This window comes from Rhipicephalus sanguineus, chromosome 5 (assembly GCF_013339695.2).
Source record: "Rhipicephalus sanguineus isolate Rsan-2018 chromosome 5, BIME_Rsan_1.4, whole genome shotgun sequence".
Taxonomy (NCBI): Eukaryota; Metazoa; Arthropoda; class Arachnida; order Ixodida; family Ixodidae; genus Rhipicephalus; species Rhipicephalus sanguineus.
In genome coordinates this window covers 182,012,041-182,027,377 of record NC_051180.1, presented here as the reverse complement: position 1 = coordinate 182,027,377, position 15,337 = coordinate 182,012,041, and the positions used below count along the sequence as shown (strand labels likewise).

Here is a 15,337-nt window from a genome sequence, read left to right as displayed (position 1 = left end):
TTTTAACAACGGCCACACCTCGACCACGGCCGCTCTATCAGAAGAACAGGTGTGACCTGCTGCGTGCCCCAAAAGCGGCGGGAGCCGCCTAAGTTTTGCGTGCCGCCGCTACGGCGCCACAATGCGGGTCGCACCAAGGCACGGGTGTCTTTGGGCTGCGGGTTTTCTTGAGTAGCCTGGAACTCTTGTAAAGTATAATTGGCGATCAGGTCATCAATACTTCTCTGCACGCATTTTTTTCGAAGAGGAAGATATCTTGTTTCATCATATGGACGTGCAACACCATTCAGTGTCGTACAACAATTCCTGATCGCCGACGTTGACAACCTTTCTTGTCGTTCAACGGAACTACGAAACGCAGCGGCTCCTCAGCATGACGGGATACAGTGTCTCGCCCACGTCACAACCCTAGTTGTTTTAAAGACGATAGTCTTTCTTGGGGAACTTAAACGCAGAAATTTTGGTCTGTCTTTCTGTCTGTCTGTCTTTCTGTTTGTCGGCACGTCACCCGATTCAGCCAACCGGCCAAAGTTGAACCACTTGCTTACCGCCCACCCATCTTGAACTGGTACGGCTGTTCATACTTGTGAACGTTGTCGATCAAAAAGTAAATATTCCGCATATCTGAGGCGTAACATCATTAGGTAAGTATTAGGTGGTGTGTTTCTTTAATAGAAAATACATAGATACGCAATTTTAAAGACCTTGATGGTATGCGTTTAACGTTGAGACAGTAACGCGTTTATTAAAAGATTGCCACAGCTGAAGCGATCAACGGTCCAAGCCGAGCAAGCGCGAGCGCCAACAACAACCGTCTTCGTCTTCTTTCGCAGGCGTTCTTATCTGCGCCCTACCATGTTACAAATCACTCCCCCGCGTAAAAGGAGCCATCCTGGCGACCTAAGGAACAGGTACAACTGGTGGGTCATAATGCGGCTTCAGTCGATCGACGTGAACAGTCTCGCGGCCGCGACGACGGCGGTCCGTAGATGATTGAACAGGCTCAATAATATAGTTAACTGGGGATGCTTGACGTAGGACGCGGTAGGGGCCTTCGTACTTAGGCAGTAGCTTTGTGGAAAGGCCAGGAGCGGAGGAGGGAACGCGAAGCCACACCAACGTTCCAGGCGAATACGACTGAGGAGGCAGGTTTTCGTCGTGACGGTCCTTCTGGCCCTACTCGCCCTACAATGTTACAACCCTAGTTTCTTAAGGTGAGCTGAAAATGCGAGTGCGCTGAAACTTGTCTTCCTCCGTGCCCTCCGCACAAGCTCATGTTGTGTTTCGGTTTCGGTTCAGTATTGCATTGTACGAATGACAGGGGGCGCCGCTCTGGCATTCCTGTTTTACCCAGGCGACGTGTAAGTAAGAGAGTTTGTGGAGAGTACTCGTTTAGTGCGGACGTTTCTTCTCCTTCGGCGCATCGCGCCAAGCAGCGTGTTCGGGCTGCCCGGCGTCCCCACGGGTCGTGTTGGTCACCGCCGGTCTTCGCCTGCCGCTGCGCCGCGACTACCAGCCCGCAACACAGCACTCATGTTTCCCGACGTATTGCCAGATGGCGTCCATATCTCACGCAGCGCCTCTTCTATCGTCTTTACACGACATTTGCAGTGAGACACGCAGATACGCGGCCAATTTTTCTTTTTTAATTGAGCTGCTGTGGCTCGACACTTGCAGCGCGCTGCTCAAGCACAAGGAAGGACGCTCGAAAAAAAACTCACAGGTATAGACAGGGCGAAAATAACGTCGTGCATACATCGATGAACAATGGCGAATTCAGTGGTAAATTCTTTGACGCACAAAGATATATCTGCAGTACAAACAACGACAAGGCACAATGTGTCACCACTAATAGTATAGGACGTCGATATATTGTTCGAATAAAACATCTTTTCGTCTCACTAGAGCTTTAGGAATAAGGCTAATCACGGAAATTGTTAATCCAGTATCTACAAGGCCCAATGCAGGAACATTGTCATTACGCACATGCACTTTGTTTTTCAGTCACGAAGGCTGACGGAGGTATAATGGTTGTCAGTGCGCAGTGTCCAGCGAGCTCACTTCTGTCGGCCTCACTGCCTTGGTTTCTGGTGGTAGTAATGGGAGGCGACCTCGCGGCCGTCGTGATCGCACCGCACGTGGAGCAGGCTGTGGCGTTATTGCATACTGTAAAAACTTTTGCATACCAAGCTATCGAGGGAAGGCCACATCTCGAGCTTGAAATTTTATGGCACTGCTCCTGTAAACAAAATTGGGGAGGTATAGTCCAAGGTTCGACGAAAACTCGTCAGGCGCGGGGGATTCATTGGAAGAAGTAAAACATGCACTCGCCTTGTTCAAGGAAAAACAAACATATACTGACGTTTCGGAGCCGCTACGGGTACCGTGTTCACAGTGAAGAGCATGCAAGAGGGCGTAACTATTTATAGTAACTACGAAACGTCGAAATCGACGATAAAACGGCTCGTAAACGACGTTTTCTTTGCCCAACGTCGCCTCAAATTTCGCCTGCCGAATGATTTTCATGATGTGCTGTTACATGCAAACAGTGTCGCCTACAGGACTCGTAAAATTAGGACGGAATCCCAGGACGCCAAATTCTCCCTACTGGAACGTCGGAGCTCTGAATCCTCTGCTATGCTGGGCATACGCAACCTGTCTTCGCACAAGCTCGACCCCTCAGAAATACGTCTCCTCAGCCGTGGCCTGAACTTCAACGTGGGTTACCGACCCAGCCTCGAAAGAATGACGTGTGCTGTAGAGCAAGCGGTGCGACTTGTTGACCCCCCTCTACGAGACGCGGCACGGTCACGCGCCATCGGGGTACTCTCGAAGCTGTCAAGCTCTAAGACTGACATGCTACTCGTTGCTGAGAAGACATCGTTGCGAAGACTTCAGCAGAATAAGGACATAGTTATCCTACCCGCAGATAAAGGGTACGCTACGGTTATTCTTGACCGCTCGGACTACGTCTCCAAGATGACGTCGTTGCTCGAAGATGAAGCGACCTATGCTAAGGTGAGCCGGGACCCAACGAAGAAGATAGAGTCAGAGCTTCAGAAGCTACTCACGGAGATGTTCAAACTTGTGCCACCAGAAAGCAAGTACTTGTACTACAAGTTACTTTGCCATAATGGGTCGGCACCTGCAGTCTACGGTTTACCGAAGGTCCACAAGCCCGAGGTCCCCCTCCGACCAATCGTTGACTTCACGCGTTCTCCGTTGTACGAATTATCCGGCTATCTTCACCGCGTCCTGCGCCCCTTGGTTGGAAACACACCTACCTATGTGAGGGATTCCGCACATTTCATTGAAATTCTTGGAGGTGTCACCGTCGACGACGACGAGGTGATGGTGTCCTTTGACGTTAAGTCAATGTTTACATGCGTAACCGTCGATTACACGGTCCGGTGTTGCAAGGTCCTACTCGACAATGATGCATCTCTGCCTTCACGTACGCCCTTTGAGATGGAGGACCTATGCCGGCAGCTGGAATTCTGCATGAAAAACATGTATTTTATTTACAACGGACATTTTTACAAGCAGCAGTTCGGAACAGCAATGGGGGCTTCTGTGTCTGTGGCCTGTGCAAACATCGCCTTCTAAGCACTTGAACATTCTGCGCTGATTTCGTATCAGGGGCCCCCAAAATTGTTTGTCCGATACGTTGATGAGTGTTTCTGTGTGATCCGTCGCCAGGACGTAGAGCCTTTCCTCGAGCATTTGAACTCTTTTGTTCCAAGCATCCAGTTCACCATGGAACAAGAAAATAATGGAATGATTGCCTTCCTCGACGTTCTTGTAAGACGGTCAGCCAAAGGACTTATAACCAGTGTGTATCGGAAGCCGACCCACACGGGTAGATATCTAAGGTTTGCTGCGAATCCTATAGGGCAAAAACGCTCCGTTGCCGCTGCTCTTTTCTCTCGCGCAATGCGCATCTGCTCTGAATCTGGTCTGCGCAAACAAGAGCTAGCGGTGGTAAGGAAGGACCTCTGCAGCAACGGCTACCCTTCGCAGCTCCTGAGGACTCAACACTTGCGGTCTTCAGTTGCCTACACTGAAGAGGCTCGTGAAGCTGACAGGCCAAAACGGGCTGCTGTACCCTATGCGCAAGGCGTCAGTGAGGCACTTGCAAGAGTGCTTGACAGATACAACGTAAAAATCGCGCATGTGCCGACCAACAAGCTAAAGAAAGAACTCGTACGCGTGAAAGACCGTCTGGAAAGCTCAAGATTTCCAGGGGTTATCTATAAGATACCATGCAAAGATTGTGACGCATCCTACATAGGTGAAACTGGAAATTTTATTAGAAGAATCCAACAGCTCCAGAACGATGTCAAGAAAGGCAATGCAAGCTCGAACGCCTTGGCGGATCATCATTTAAGCAGTAACCACATCATCGACTGGGATTCTGCGAGCATAATTGCGACAGAGAAGCGCCTATCGACCCGGCTACTTTTAGAATCGCTGCTCATTCAAACGACCAAAAACGCGATTAAGTGGACACGGGGTAATCTCCCCGAGATATACATGCGCACTCTGCGCCACATAATCCATAAATAGTTACGCCCTCTTGCATGCTCTTCATTGTGAACAAGGGAACCGTAGAGGCCCCGAAACGTCAATATATGTTTGTTTTTCCTCGAACAAGGCGAGTGCCTGTTTTATTTCTTCCAAAACTGGGGAGGGGCGAAGCATGTAGGGAAGGGTGTTTCAGCTCCACTAACGTGAAACCTGTGGAGGGGCTAAGCATGCAGTGTGCGCCGGTGTTTCCCACAGCAAAATCCCTGCTAATGGGCAATGAGAGACAGAAAAAAGATTAGACACAAAGACCCGCAGTCCGCTTTTAGTTAACGAGCACGCTGCGAATCTTTATTGTCCAACTGCGCACAAGAGAAATCTCCTCTTGGCACTACATTTTGAACGATTGGGGAGTGCGAGCAGTCGGTTTTTCAATCAAGAAACTCGCTAGGTGACGCTGCCAGCGTCGGCGTTGCGTCTCGCGGGCGAGGGCGCGTTCTCGTTCTATGCATGGAGGAATAAAAAAAAGAACTCCATGGTTCTATGCGAGCTGGCAGTTCAGCGTTCATAGCGGAAAGAGCGTTTCCATAGTCAACGCTCTGTCGCTCTGTCTCGCCACACGGCGAGCGCTGAGGCGCTGGCGCCCTCTCTTGCGCTCAAGGAAATGGACCGTCCTGCTAGCAGATGACGATGCACGATGCACGCCGACACACCAAGGTGTTAAGGTGCTTCGCTCCTAAAACAAAGTTTTCACAAATGACACATGCCTGCCACACCAAAAATTGAACCTGCAGACATAGCACTATTTGGAAATAGGCTGCATTATAAATGTGAATTTGTAGCTCTTTACCTTATTCTTAAAATAGCAAATCAGGAACAAATTCTCAAGGCTGCATATTGTAGCGTAGAGAAACATTACAGAGAACTGGCGCAAGAATAGAATTACAACCCTTACACTTACAAAAACACGTCCATCCACCTCGTAACGCTTGGCTCAAAGCCAAAAAAAAACATGGTTGATCTCTTCGTCATAGGAATCGGTATAACACGAAAGTAAAACGTGTCCTTACAGAAGTAGACCGCTTGCTGTAAATTAATATAAGGGAACTTTCTATTGGTGTTTGGCAGCTATAGCACCATTTAACGTGGATTCACCCAAGTTGATGCTTCTTGGCACATCTTCATCCCGACGACCAACGTCCATGATCAACAATTAGACAAACCTTTGCGGTAGCTGTAGCAGTTAACGGTGAGAGCGTAATCAGAGAAAGCGGTGTGACAGCTGGGAGAGGACGACTAAGGTCGCCCTTCAACGTCATGCTAAAGAGTAAAGAGAACACCACGGTCGGACTAGAAGGAAAGGCAACGCCCGTCGTGTCTTCCCTCTAGCCCGGTCGCGATTTTTCTCGGGGCGTGCATAGGCGGGGGAAACGTGGTGCTACGGCAAGGCGAGGAAACCGTGCGTCACAGAGCTATTTTTAATATGGATGGATGCTGTGAGTAAAGCCGAGGCTTGGGCAAAGGTCGCCACTTCGCGGTGTGTTAAGGCATTGACAAATTGCACTTCTGCTTTTGGAAACGCGATGAATGGAACGGACCTCTAACAACGCCGCGTTGCATGAGCTAATCGCGGAGGCCACGGTCATGATGCATTATTTCACTTCACCGCTCCCAGACGGCGTAACCACCCCATTATCTTATAAAATTTTGAGCGCAAATAAATGACACAGGACGAAGTATTTTATTTGCGCTAAATGTTTTATACCATAATGTGATACCAACTAGCCAACGTAGCTATCCTGACACCACCCCGCCGACCAAGAGCACTGTGAGGGGAAAGCGTGAGATATAAAAGGCGCTTCACCTAATATCGTATTCACTTCCTTTTGTTGCACAGGTCCAAAAACAAAGAGGGAAGAAATATTTTTTGTGGAAATACCAGGTCAGGGAAGGACCTTCATTCAAGAAGGCAAACTCGTGTCCGGCATACTCGCCGTCGTTAAGGCTTTCGAGCTCAAACTCAAGCTTTTCCAACAGCAGGCTGATAAGTAATATTTGTCCCTTCCCTTGCGGCATGATATGTGGGAGATGAGAGCACACCGCTTCCCACAAAAGAGCTCCAAGTTACGTTCTCTGATTTTCAATACCATTCGAGTAGCATCCCATTCTCTCAGAATCTTTTCAAGGTGGGAATGTCTACCACTTGGATCTGGCTGATCTGCACACAGACGATGAGTTCTACATAACAGGGAGCTGTGCTATGTGGTGCGTATTCGTGTTAAATGACTGGGCGTACAAACACGGACCCAAGAGAGAATCAAGAGATCACAAGCACTGGGGTGTCTTCACCATGGTGGCCGCGTTGTGGAGTTTTGACTTGTCTCTTTTGTCTGCGTACACGCCCTGTCTTTTAACATGGATGACCTCAAAGACGCATTTAATGCGAAAGACACTATGGTGTTTTACGCTGGCCTCACAGACTCAAAGTCTTCGAGCTTGAAGAAACCAGCAGAGACCATGATAACAGTGTTCGCACTACATACGTGGGCGAGCAGACTTTTTCGAGAATGAAGCTCATCAATTTAAACTTGTGTTGCCCAATAACCGATGGACATATCCGTGGATTTCTGCGTCTCTCGGTGAGAAACCTTGATGTAGATATGTGCGAGTTGGCCAACAATGTTAAGCACCAAAAGTCGCATGAAAGGGCGTCATCGTTGTTAGCTTCTAACCGGCTTTTGTAGATTGAACCAATCTGACATACGTGCTGAAAATAATTATTATTTGCTATTCTACTGTCAATTCGCTGATTTTTCTCTTTGCCTGCGAAGTCCTTGTTGCTCTGCCATGTTAGAGTGTACTAGAACTGTCGAGTGGCGTGAACGCGCCTCGCCGCCTGATGCCTTCCGCGTCGACAGTAGCGGCGGCGCTGCAGTCGCTCGGTACTGAAGGCGCGCGGCGCCGCGCGCTAGAACGGGTCGCTAGAACTGCTGGACGCGTCGGCGGCACCCGGCAAATCGGCACTGATGTGGCTTTCGTTGCGTGTCTATCATTATTAAGCGTAGGAATCGTCGTCTTAAGCCTTGATGGACGACACTTCAAAGCTTTTAATGGATGCTTGCTTCATATATGCCTTTGAGAGATACTGCAAACCAGTTCTTGTAGCCGAAGTGACTGCTGGAAAGTACGCAAAATATAAAAAAGAAAACGGGCTGACACCGACCGTGAATATTCACGATCTCAATGTAATTGAGCCGAACTCATTGCTGGGCTATTTAGAACAATTACTCTCAATTAACTAGACGCCGCACGACCGCCAGAAGAAAGAGACAGAGGAAACAAAAAGGGCGTGTCTTATTCTGATTTCTTCTGCCTTAATGCTTTTTTTGGTGGTGATTCGGCGTCTAGTTTATTCAGAGTAACTGAGCTGCTCTAATGGAATTTAACTGTGCTCAGAAAGCTGTGTGCTGATATTGTGCCGAAAGCACACCGAACATTAACCGCGCGTTGGCGAAGCTGCGTGTACGGCGCGTACGGCGCGTGTCTTTACAAATGCGCTGTAAATATGACTTCGACGTTACGAGGGCTCAAAGGTATTGGAACTCAAAGTTAACTCGACCGGTACAAATAACGGTCGTCCTCAGGTTCCTTGCACGGATATTGTTATAATTGCTAGGCGCCGGGTGGGGAGGGGATGCACCTTACTGTCCGTATTTGTGCGTGTATATATATATATATATATATATATATATATATATATATATATATATATATATATATATATATATATATATATATATATATATATATATATATATATTACTCTCGCAATACAGAGCACCACCTTCACTTTTGACACTTTACAGATAAAGCAATGAAATTATAATACAAAACAAAACGTTGTCAAAAAGAAGTTTTTCTAATGGCATCGATAGAAGATCAGGAAAAGTGCAATATAAGCTGTCCATTGAAAATGAGAACTGGCTGTAATGAATTTAGGCAGAATAACCGACGGGCTACATTTCCATCTACGCATATTAATATGCTTGAGATAAGCCCTGATGCATGAAGTTTGTGCCTCGAAGGTGAACACGCGCCTTCGGCTCGGCTTCCTGGCTCGCCTTCCTGGTATTTTAAGCCCTCAGAGGTCGCATAACCGATGCATCGTAACCGCGGAAGCATGCTGTTGATACAAGATAGCCTTTCGGCATTAAAGAAACAGCGCAAAACTGGCAGAACTCAGCCGTCACTAATATAAATGTTGCGATAGAGTCATTTGTTCTCAGGTTACTCATGAAACAGTCGAGCGCATTGGAGCTCATACAGAGATCAATACTCTGGATATATCGTAGAGACTGTCGGCAGAAGAATTGTAGGCTTTTTTTCGTCGCTGGTTCGTTAGTTCTTCGTAGTCAGTGTTCGTAGACACTTATAGTGTAGCGCGGCTCGAAGTGCTGCTTGCAAACCGCACAGCAATCAGTGAGCAGCTAGATGCATGTGCGCAAAATCCCATTGTCGCCTTCATTGGGGGTCGGCAGGCTCCAAGAACAGGGAATATCTCGGCGCAATTTTGGCACGCCTGCATATTCACTCATGCACCATGGCGCGTAGCAGGTGTTGAGACACCGATTGAAGCTCAGTAATGCATTAAACGCGCTCAAAACGCGTATTTACACGCTTTCGTAGGCTGCGACGAGCGCGCGCCAAATGCAGACGCTCTCCACAGCTTCAGTACAAAGTGACTAGAGCGCCGCCGCTACGGTCGCCCGTCGGAGCATCACCCGAGATGCGGCGCGGCCGCTTCGTTCGTTCCACTGCCCCCTTCTAGTACACTGTAGCCATGTGGCACCCGCCATGGTCGGCTTCATGCAATTCGCCCCCCCCCCCCCCAGCTACAAAGGTTGCCGACCCCTACTCTGATAGCCCGGAATTGAAAGAGAACACGAATTTGCAAGGCCTAAGAGAAAAGGTCATACCTGAAACCTGGATTGAATTGATGAATCTGATGCAGCACTTACAGGATTCAATTAAAGGATGCGCTTACAGGATTTAACACCCCACTGATGTGAGTTGCCTTGATTCGTAGCCACAATTATATGTATGGGCGGACATTCAGGCACAAATCAAGTGTTCGTCCTTATCTACACTGACAGAGGAGACGGAACGGCGCCAGAATGGTTGCCGAATGCAAAGAGGTCAAATTGAGAGCTCCTGGGCGCAGCACAAGAGACTCATGCACATATTCTTTACCACAGCTGGATACGAGACCTGCCAGAAGTTTTTTGCACAGTTACTGAGGTTCCGCTCTGTACCACTCTCTTCTGGCTTTTTCGTGCGAGAAATTTGGAGCAAGGATTGAAGGCCGGTGCCCTCATGAGACAATGGGACAGTTTTGTCCAACATTTTAAAAACACGCTATAGGTCAATGCGACACATACGTTCAATTTTTATCTCGGTAGCTAGTGATTGCATTTTGGTGAAATATGTTTCATACAATTTCTAAGTACGTTCTTTGGATATCCGGAGGCATATTTTCTGTTATCACGTGCAGATATAGCTGATACCACAAAAGGTTGTTTCGCGAACACTACATGTGAATAACTATGCTTCATATTCTATATTACTTACGTTAAGATGTGCTGAGGAATTACTTTCTCTTTGTCACAATTACATCAAGGAACATAATTTTCATGTAAAGGGACGCACAGGCATTGTGGCTAATTAAAATAATATGCATTATCGAAATGTTGGCAGAAAAAACGCCAGGCCTGCGCTGAAACCGCAGCACAGTCACAGCGAAAGCTGGAAGAGCGGTGTTTCTAGAGCCCGTTAAGCTCTCTTGGAGTTACAATACAAGTACACTAGAAAGGTACCCACTACGCCATAAATCACAATTTTTGTGAAGTTGGGAAGCACCTACTAAGCCATTATTCGTCATTCTGCTGAGAAGCGAGGCACCAGCTACACGCCTGTAAGGCATTATGTGCACTTTGTTGACGCGACGAGTGATGACGATGAAGAATTAAGGCTCAGCCCTTTGTAATGGGTTGGAATCTTTAAACGGCCCACCAGTTATGTAATTTGCATTGGGTGACGCCCGGTCGTTATTTCCCTCTCCCGTCATGCTGTATAACATAGGTTGACGTGGGAGAGAGACGGGGGGGGGGAGGGCAAAGAACTTCACTGAAACCCCAAGGAAATGGATCATGCGCTTATGGGCTTCCTTGGCAACCAATACAATGCACTTGCGAGGAACCCACTACGCTATAAATCAGTGTAATTTTACTGAGACCCCGAGGAAGTGGATCATGCGCTTATGGGCTTCCTTGGCAACCAATACAAGTGCACTTGCGAGGAACCCACTACGCTATAAATCATTGTAATTTTTGAGAAGTAGGGCAGCAGGCACTGTGCCATTTTTCGTCATTCTACGGAGAGCGTTGGTACCTGCTATACGAATGTAAGGCATTGTGCGCACTTTGTTGATGCTGTGCCTGATGACGATGACGAATTATGGCAGAGTCCTTTGTAATGGGTTGCAAGCATTCAACAACATACTCGTTGCGCAATTCGCATTGTGTGACGCCTGGTTACAGAATTCGCGTTGTGCGACGCTTGGTGCTTATTTTACGCTTCTACCACGCTATATTGCATATGCTAATGTGGTTCCTTCCCGACATGAAGCCTGTATAGGACCTCTTTGCAAAGCAGTTTCAAGCACTGGCATGGCTCAGAGGTTGAATACTGGGCTCCCACGCAGAGGACCCAGGTTCGAACCTCGTTCCATCCTGGAATTTTTTTCTTATTTCGTTTTTTTTCTTATTTCGAGCAATACTGGTTACGGACACCGGCGGCGGAGGCGGCGGCGGCGGCGGCGGCGGACAACTACGGCGCCAAAAACGGCCGGTGAAATGATCTCATAACAGCTTTCGCTGTAAAACCACCTGGACACTTGGGTCCGCATTAGCACCCGTTAGTGGAAGGGCACCTAACGATGATAGCGAATGACTATTCATGTCCTGTGCGACATTAAACAGTATCATCTCAATCATTCAACTTCCTCGCTCAAGAGACACTGCATTATCGGTCAAATAGGCAACTGCACGTGCTTCCCTAGGGACGAATATTAATTTATACATCTGCTTGAAACAGTAGCTTACACTTTAGAAGACTTAACACAGTAACGTGTATAATTATCAATAATTTTATTAAGTACAAATAGTATCGCGTGCCCCTTGGATAAAAAAGTACGTCAATATGATTTCGAGAAATCATAAACACTGGTCTGTGAGCATCTTGCGCTTTTTTCAAAGTTGCCTATTCTAACACATGACATGTAAAGAGTTATATCATCTACACTTCCCTTTCTTTCTTCGCCCTCGTTACGCGTTTCATGATGGATTTGTTATTTTAAGGGAACCTTCGCCGTGTCATGTGTCATGCTAAGCGCTTCTGACAGCTTTACGTCCCCTCTATATGACCCTACGATTGATGAAGGTTTTGACAAACCATACTTTTATATCGTAATACAGAAAGCCAAATATCACTCAGTGTGTGCCATAATGCATGGCTTTACTTATAAGATTCAGACACTACTTTGCTGTCTGCTGAGGTGTATCATCTCTGTTCTGTGTTCTCAAAATCTGCACGTCGAAAACAAATGTCAGGGCATAATTTCATTTCATCTGACCACCTCTGCCGACGAAAGATTTCATATTCCCTCTCAACCAGGATGCACTGTCTTTTACTAGAAAGGGCACAGGGTACAAGATATGGCTCAACTGCTGCTCACATAATCAACAAGCAAAGCTTAGAATACCTTCCACATAAAAAAAACCTGTTGAGTTTTTACAAGCGTAATAGGAAACTTACACAGCCGCGAATGAAATATTAAGGCTGATGAATTTGCATTTAAAGCAATATATTATAATAACTAAATATTTCAAGTTCGACAGTGCACCCGGCGTTTCATATCTGGTAGCACCTACGTCTGTTCTGAAGCATACGACTTATTCTACGTCTATTCATGTCATAGTGGCTATATCAAACGTTTCTGCTCTCTGTCTTTATCAAACTTACAGGATGTTGCTCTGCTGTGCGTTAAGGGGCCCTGCAACACCCCTTAAGCATGGCCAGGAAATGCTACCGAGCGGTAGAGGAGGCTCCTACGAATGCTTTAGTTAACCATTATATAGCAGCACGTGGCATGAAATTTACAATTAGTTTTCAAAGTCAGCTTGAAATCACGCGCTCTTCTTTAGACAAATGATGTCATGAGCTCAACTTGTCTTATTGCTATATGCTGATTTGACCATGGTGAGCTGCATATCTACGACCGCCGCTGCGGGTTCCACGACGCAGCAATATTAATACCAGCGTGCTGCTGACTGCAATAAAAGAAAGTGTAGTTAGAACAAAAAAAAAAAGAAAATAAAGAACTTAAGGCCATGACGTGCGCCGTTGTCCGCAAATTGCTTCTTGCTCTCTTATAATCCGTGTGTAGCTTTCAGTGTGCTCGATGGGACGAAAGTTGGGACGGTGAAGAAGGAGGCGGAAACAAGTTTAAAGGCGGAACTCTTTCTTTTGAGACCTTGTTCCTAGGACACGAAGCGTAAAACTACAAGCAATACAGGCTGTAGTCTGATAGCAGCGATCAGAGCGTCGGCTTTCGGTGATCTGGTCAGCACTAAGGCGCGTTCTCGTTTATACATGTGGCATCGCAGGTTCCAGTCTTATCGTTGGTGGCCATGTTAGCACCCGAAGAAAAGGCAGTGTTCCCGTTGTGAGAGTAACCTAATCAGAAGAGCCTAAAACAATTGGGAACGTTCCGAAACCTCGGCTTGCACAAGGCAGTGGTTATACGTGTAACGGGTCGGTTACATAAAGACAAAAAAGAAGCGCGCGTCGCACTGCCAACCCCGCCCCCCCCCCTCCACCCACTCCCAAAAAGAGAGCACGGAAGCGAAAAGGAAAAGATACATGCACAAGGAGGCAACAAATATTAATGAAAGCATGAAGTCGAGCACTCCGGTTGGCTAACACGTAGAAAACAGCTTAAGGCGCACGACATGGATGACAATGACGTCCGGGATAATCTCGTAGTGTAGGGCACTGAGGCTTCGAACCACCTGGTATGGCCTAAACAATCGCCGAAGACTTTTCACACGAAAGTGTTTTATGCCGGGGTCCTACAAGACTTCAGCGACGTATTTCCATGATGGAAATGACGTCGAAAAAATGCGCACGATTAGATGACTAAGAAAACTGCCCCGTCAACGGGGGTCGAACCCGCATCCTCTCGTTCTGCAACAGTTGCTCCTTCTTCCTCGGGTTCTTCTCTTAATTCCGTCTTCAATTTCTATTCTTTTTAACACGAAAGTTATTTATACCGGGGTGCACCAAGACTTCAGTGACGTATTTCCGTCACGGAAACGACGTCGAAAAAATTTACATGATCACATGGCAAAGAAAATAAGTTCCGCCAACGGGCATCGAACCCACGACAGCTCGGTCCGCAACAACAGATGCCGGGCACGCTATCTACTGCGCCACGGTCACAGACTCTAGAGGCTTTACAAACGCGCCTTTTATATCTACCACTCTCCCGGTCGGTGGGGTGGTGTTGACCTCTGGGAGCGGTAAAGTATAATAATTAGTCATTACTGTGGCCTCCGCGATTAACACCTACAACGAGTTACACGTCCGTTCCATTCGGCGCGTTTTCAACAGATGTTCAATTTTATCAATGCCTTAACACACCGCGAGGTGGCGATCTTAGCCCAAGCGTCGTAAAAGCGTTGGCCTCGCTCATAGCATCACGCTAATCAACCGAAAAAAGATCTGCGACACGCGCCTGCCTCACCTAGTCGTAACACCGCGTTCCCCGCTCATGCGCTCGCCCCGAGAAAAATCGCGGCCGGACTACCAGGGCGACACGACGCGCTTTGCGTTTCCCTTTAGCCCGGCCGTGGTGTTCAATCACATTTTAACAGGCCGCGGGATGACGACCAAGTTCTGCGTCGAATATGCGATGCTCGTCTGGCTATCACACTTCGTTCGCTGATTACGCTTTCACCGTTAACTACAACAGCTACCACAAGGTTTTGTGTAATCATTTACCATGGACGTTGGTCGTCGCGATGGAGATGTACCACCAATCATCAAAGTGGGTGCATCCACGTTAAACGGTGCTCTAACTGCCAGACATCAATATCCATTGTGCAAACTCTCTAATATCAATGTACAGTAAGCATTCAGTTACTTCTGTAAGGGCGCGCTTTACTTTCGTGTTACTCCGATTCCTATGACGGAGGGATCAACCATCTTTTGCTTTCTTTGTCCTATATTTCTTCACTTGGAACACGTTCTTTTATCTTACTTATTCCTCCACTGCTTCCCTATGTTTTCTCCCCATGTCAATATACTCATGACGATTCGCCCTCCTTTCCAGAGTTTTTCATACTGAAAAACTGCTTATGATATCCCTTAGTGATTTCTCTTCCTTTTCCTCGTCAATGTGTATCATAAACACGCTGTACGCGTCCTACCGATGCACTTCACTCCACGAACACACTCGCACCACATTCTTATCACTAGTCACATCACGTGCGTCGTGAAACACTTCAAAGTTCACATAAAGGCACCAAGTCACTGTGTCTACTATCACAATTTTACGAAATGCTCCTAACAGCAATGTCAGGTCCTAAACACACTTGGAGTAAAGAAGTCACTACACTGACTACTCAACATTTTCGTCAGTTCATTGTCTCAGAACTTTCGTGTTACGAAACTGCATGAACAAAGTACTTAAAAA

At 47.2% G+C, this 15,337-nt stretch overlaps 1 protein-coding gene across 1 annotated transcript; it reads left to right on the top strand.

Annotated features, from left to right (window-relative positions):
• Window positions 1-2,637: 2,637 nt before the first annotated feature.
• LOC119395131 (uncharacterized) lies at window positions 2,638-3,606 on the top strand. Its single transcript, XM_037662417.1, has one exon. It carries the CDS (start codon window positions 2,638-2,640, stop codon window positions 3,604-3,606), a length of 969 nt encoding a protein of 322 aa, XP_037518345.1.
• Window positions 3,607-15,337: the final 11,731 nt, after the last annotated feature.

Excerpts from the sequence above, each read along its gene's own strand:
- LOC119395131 (XM_037662417.1), top strand. The coding sequence starts at position 2,638 with ATGCTGGGCATACGCAACCTGTCTTCGCACAAGCTCGACCCCTCAGAA.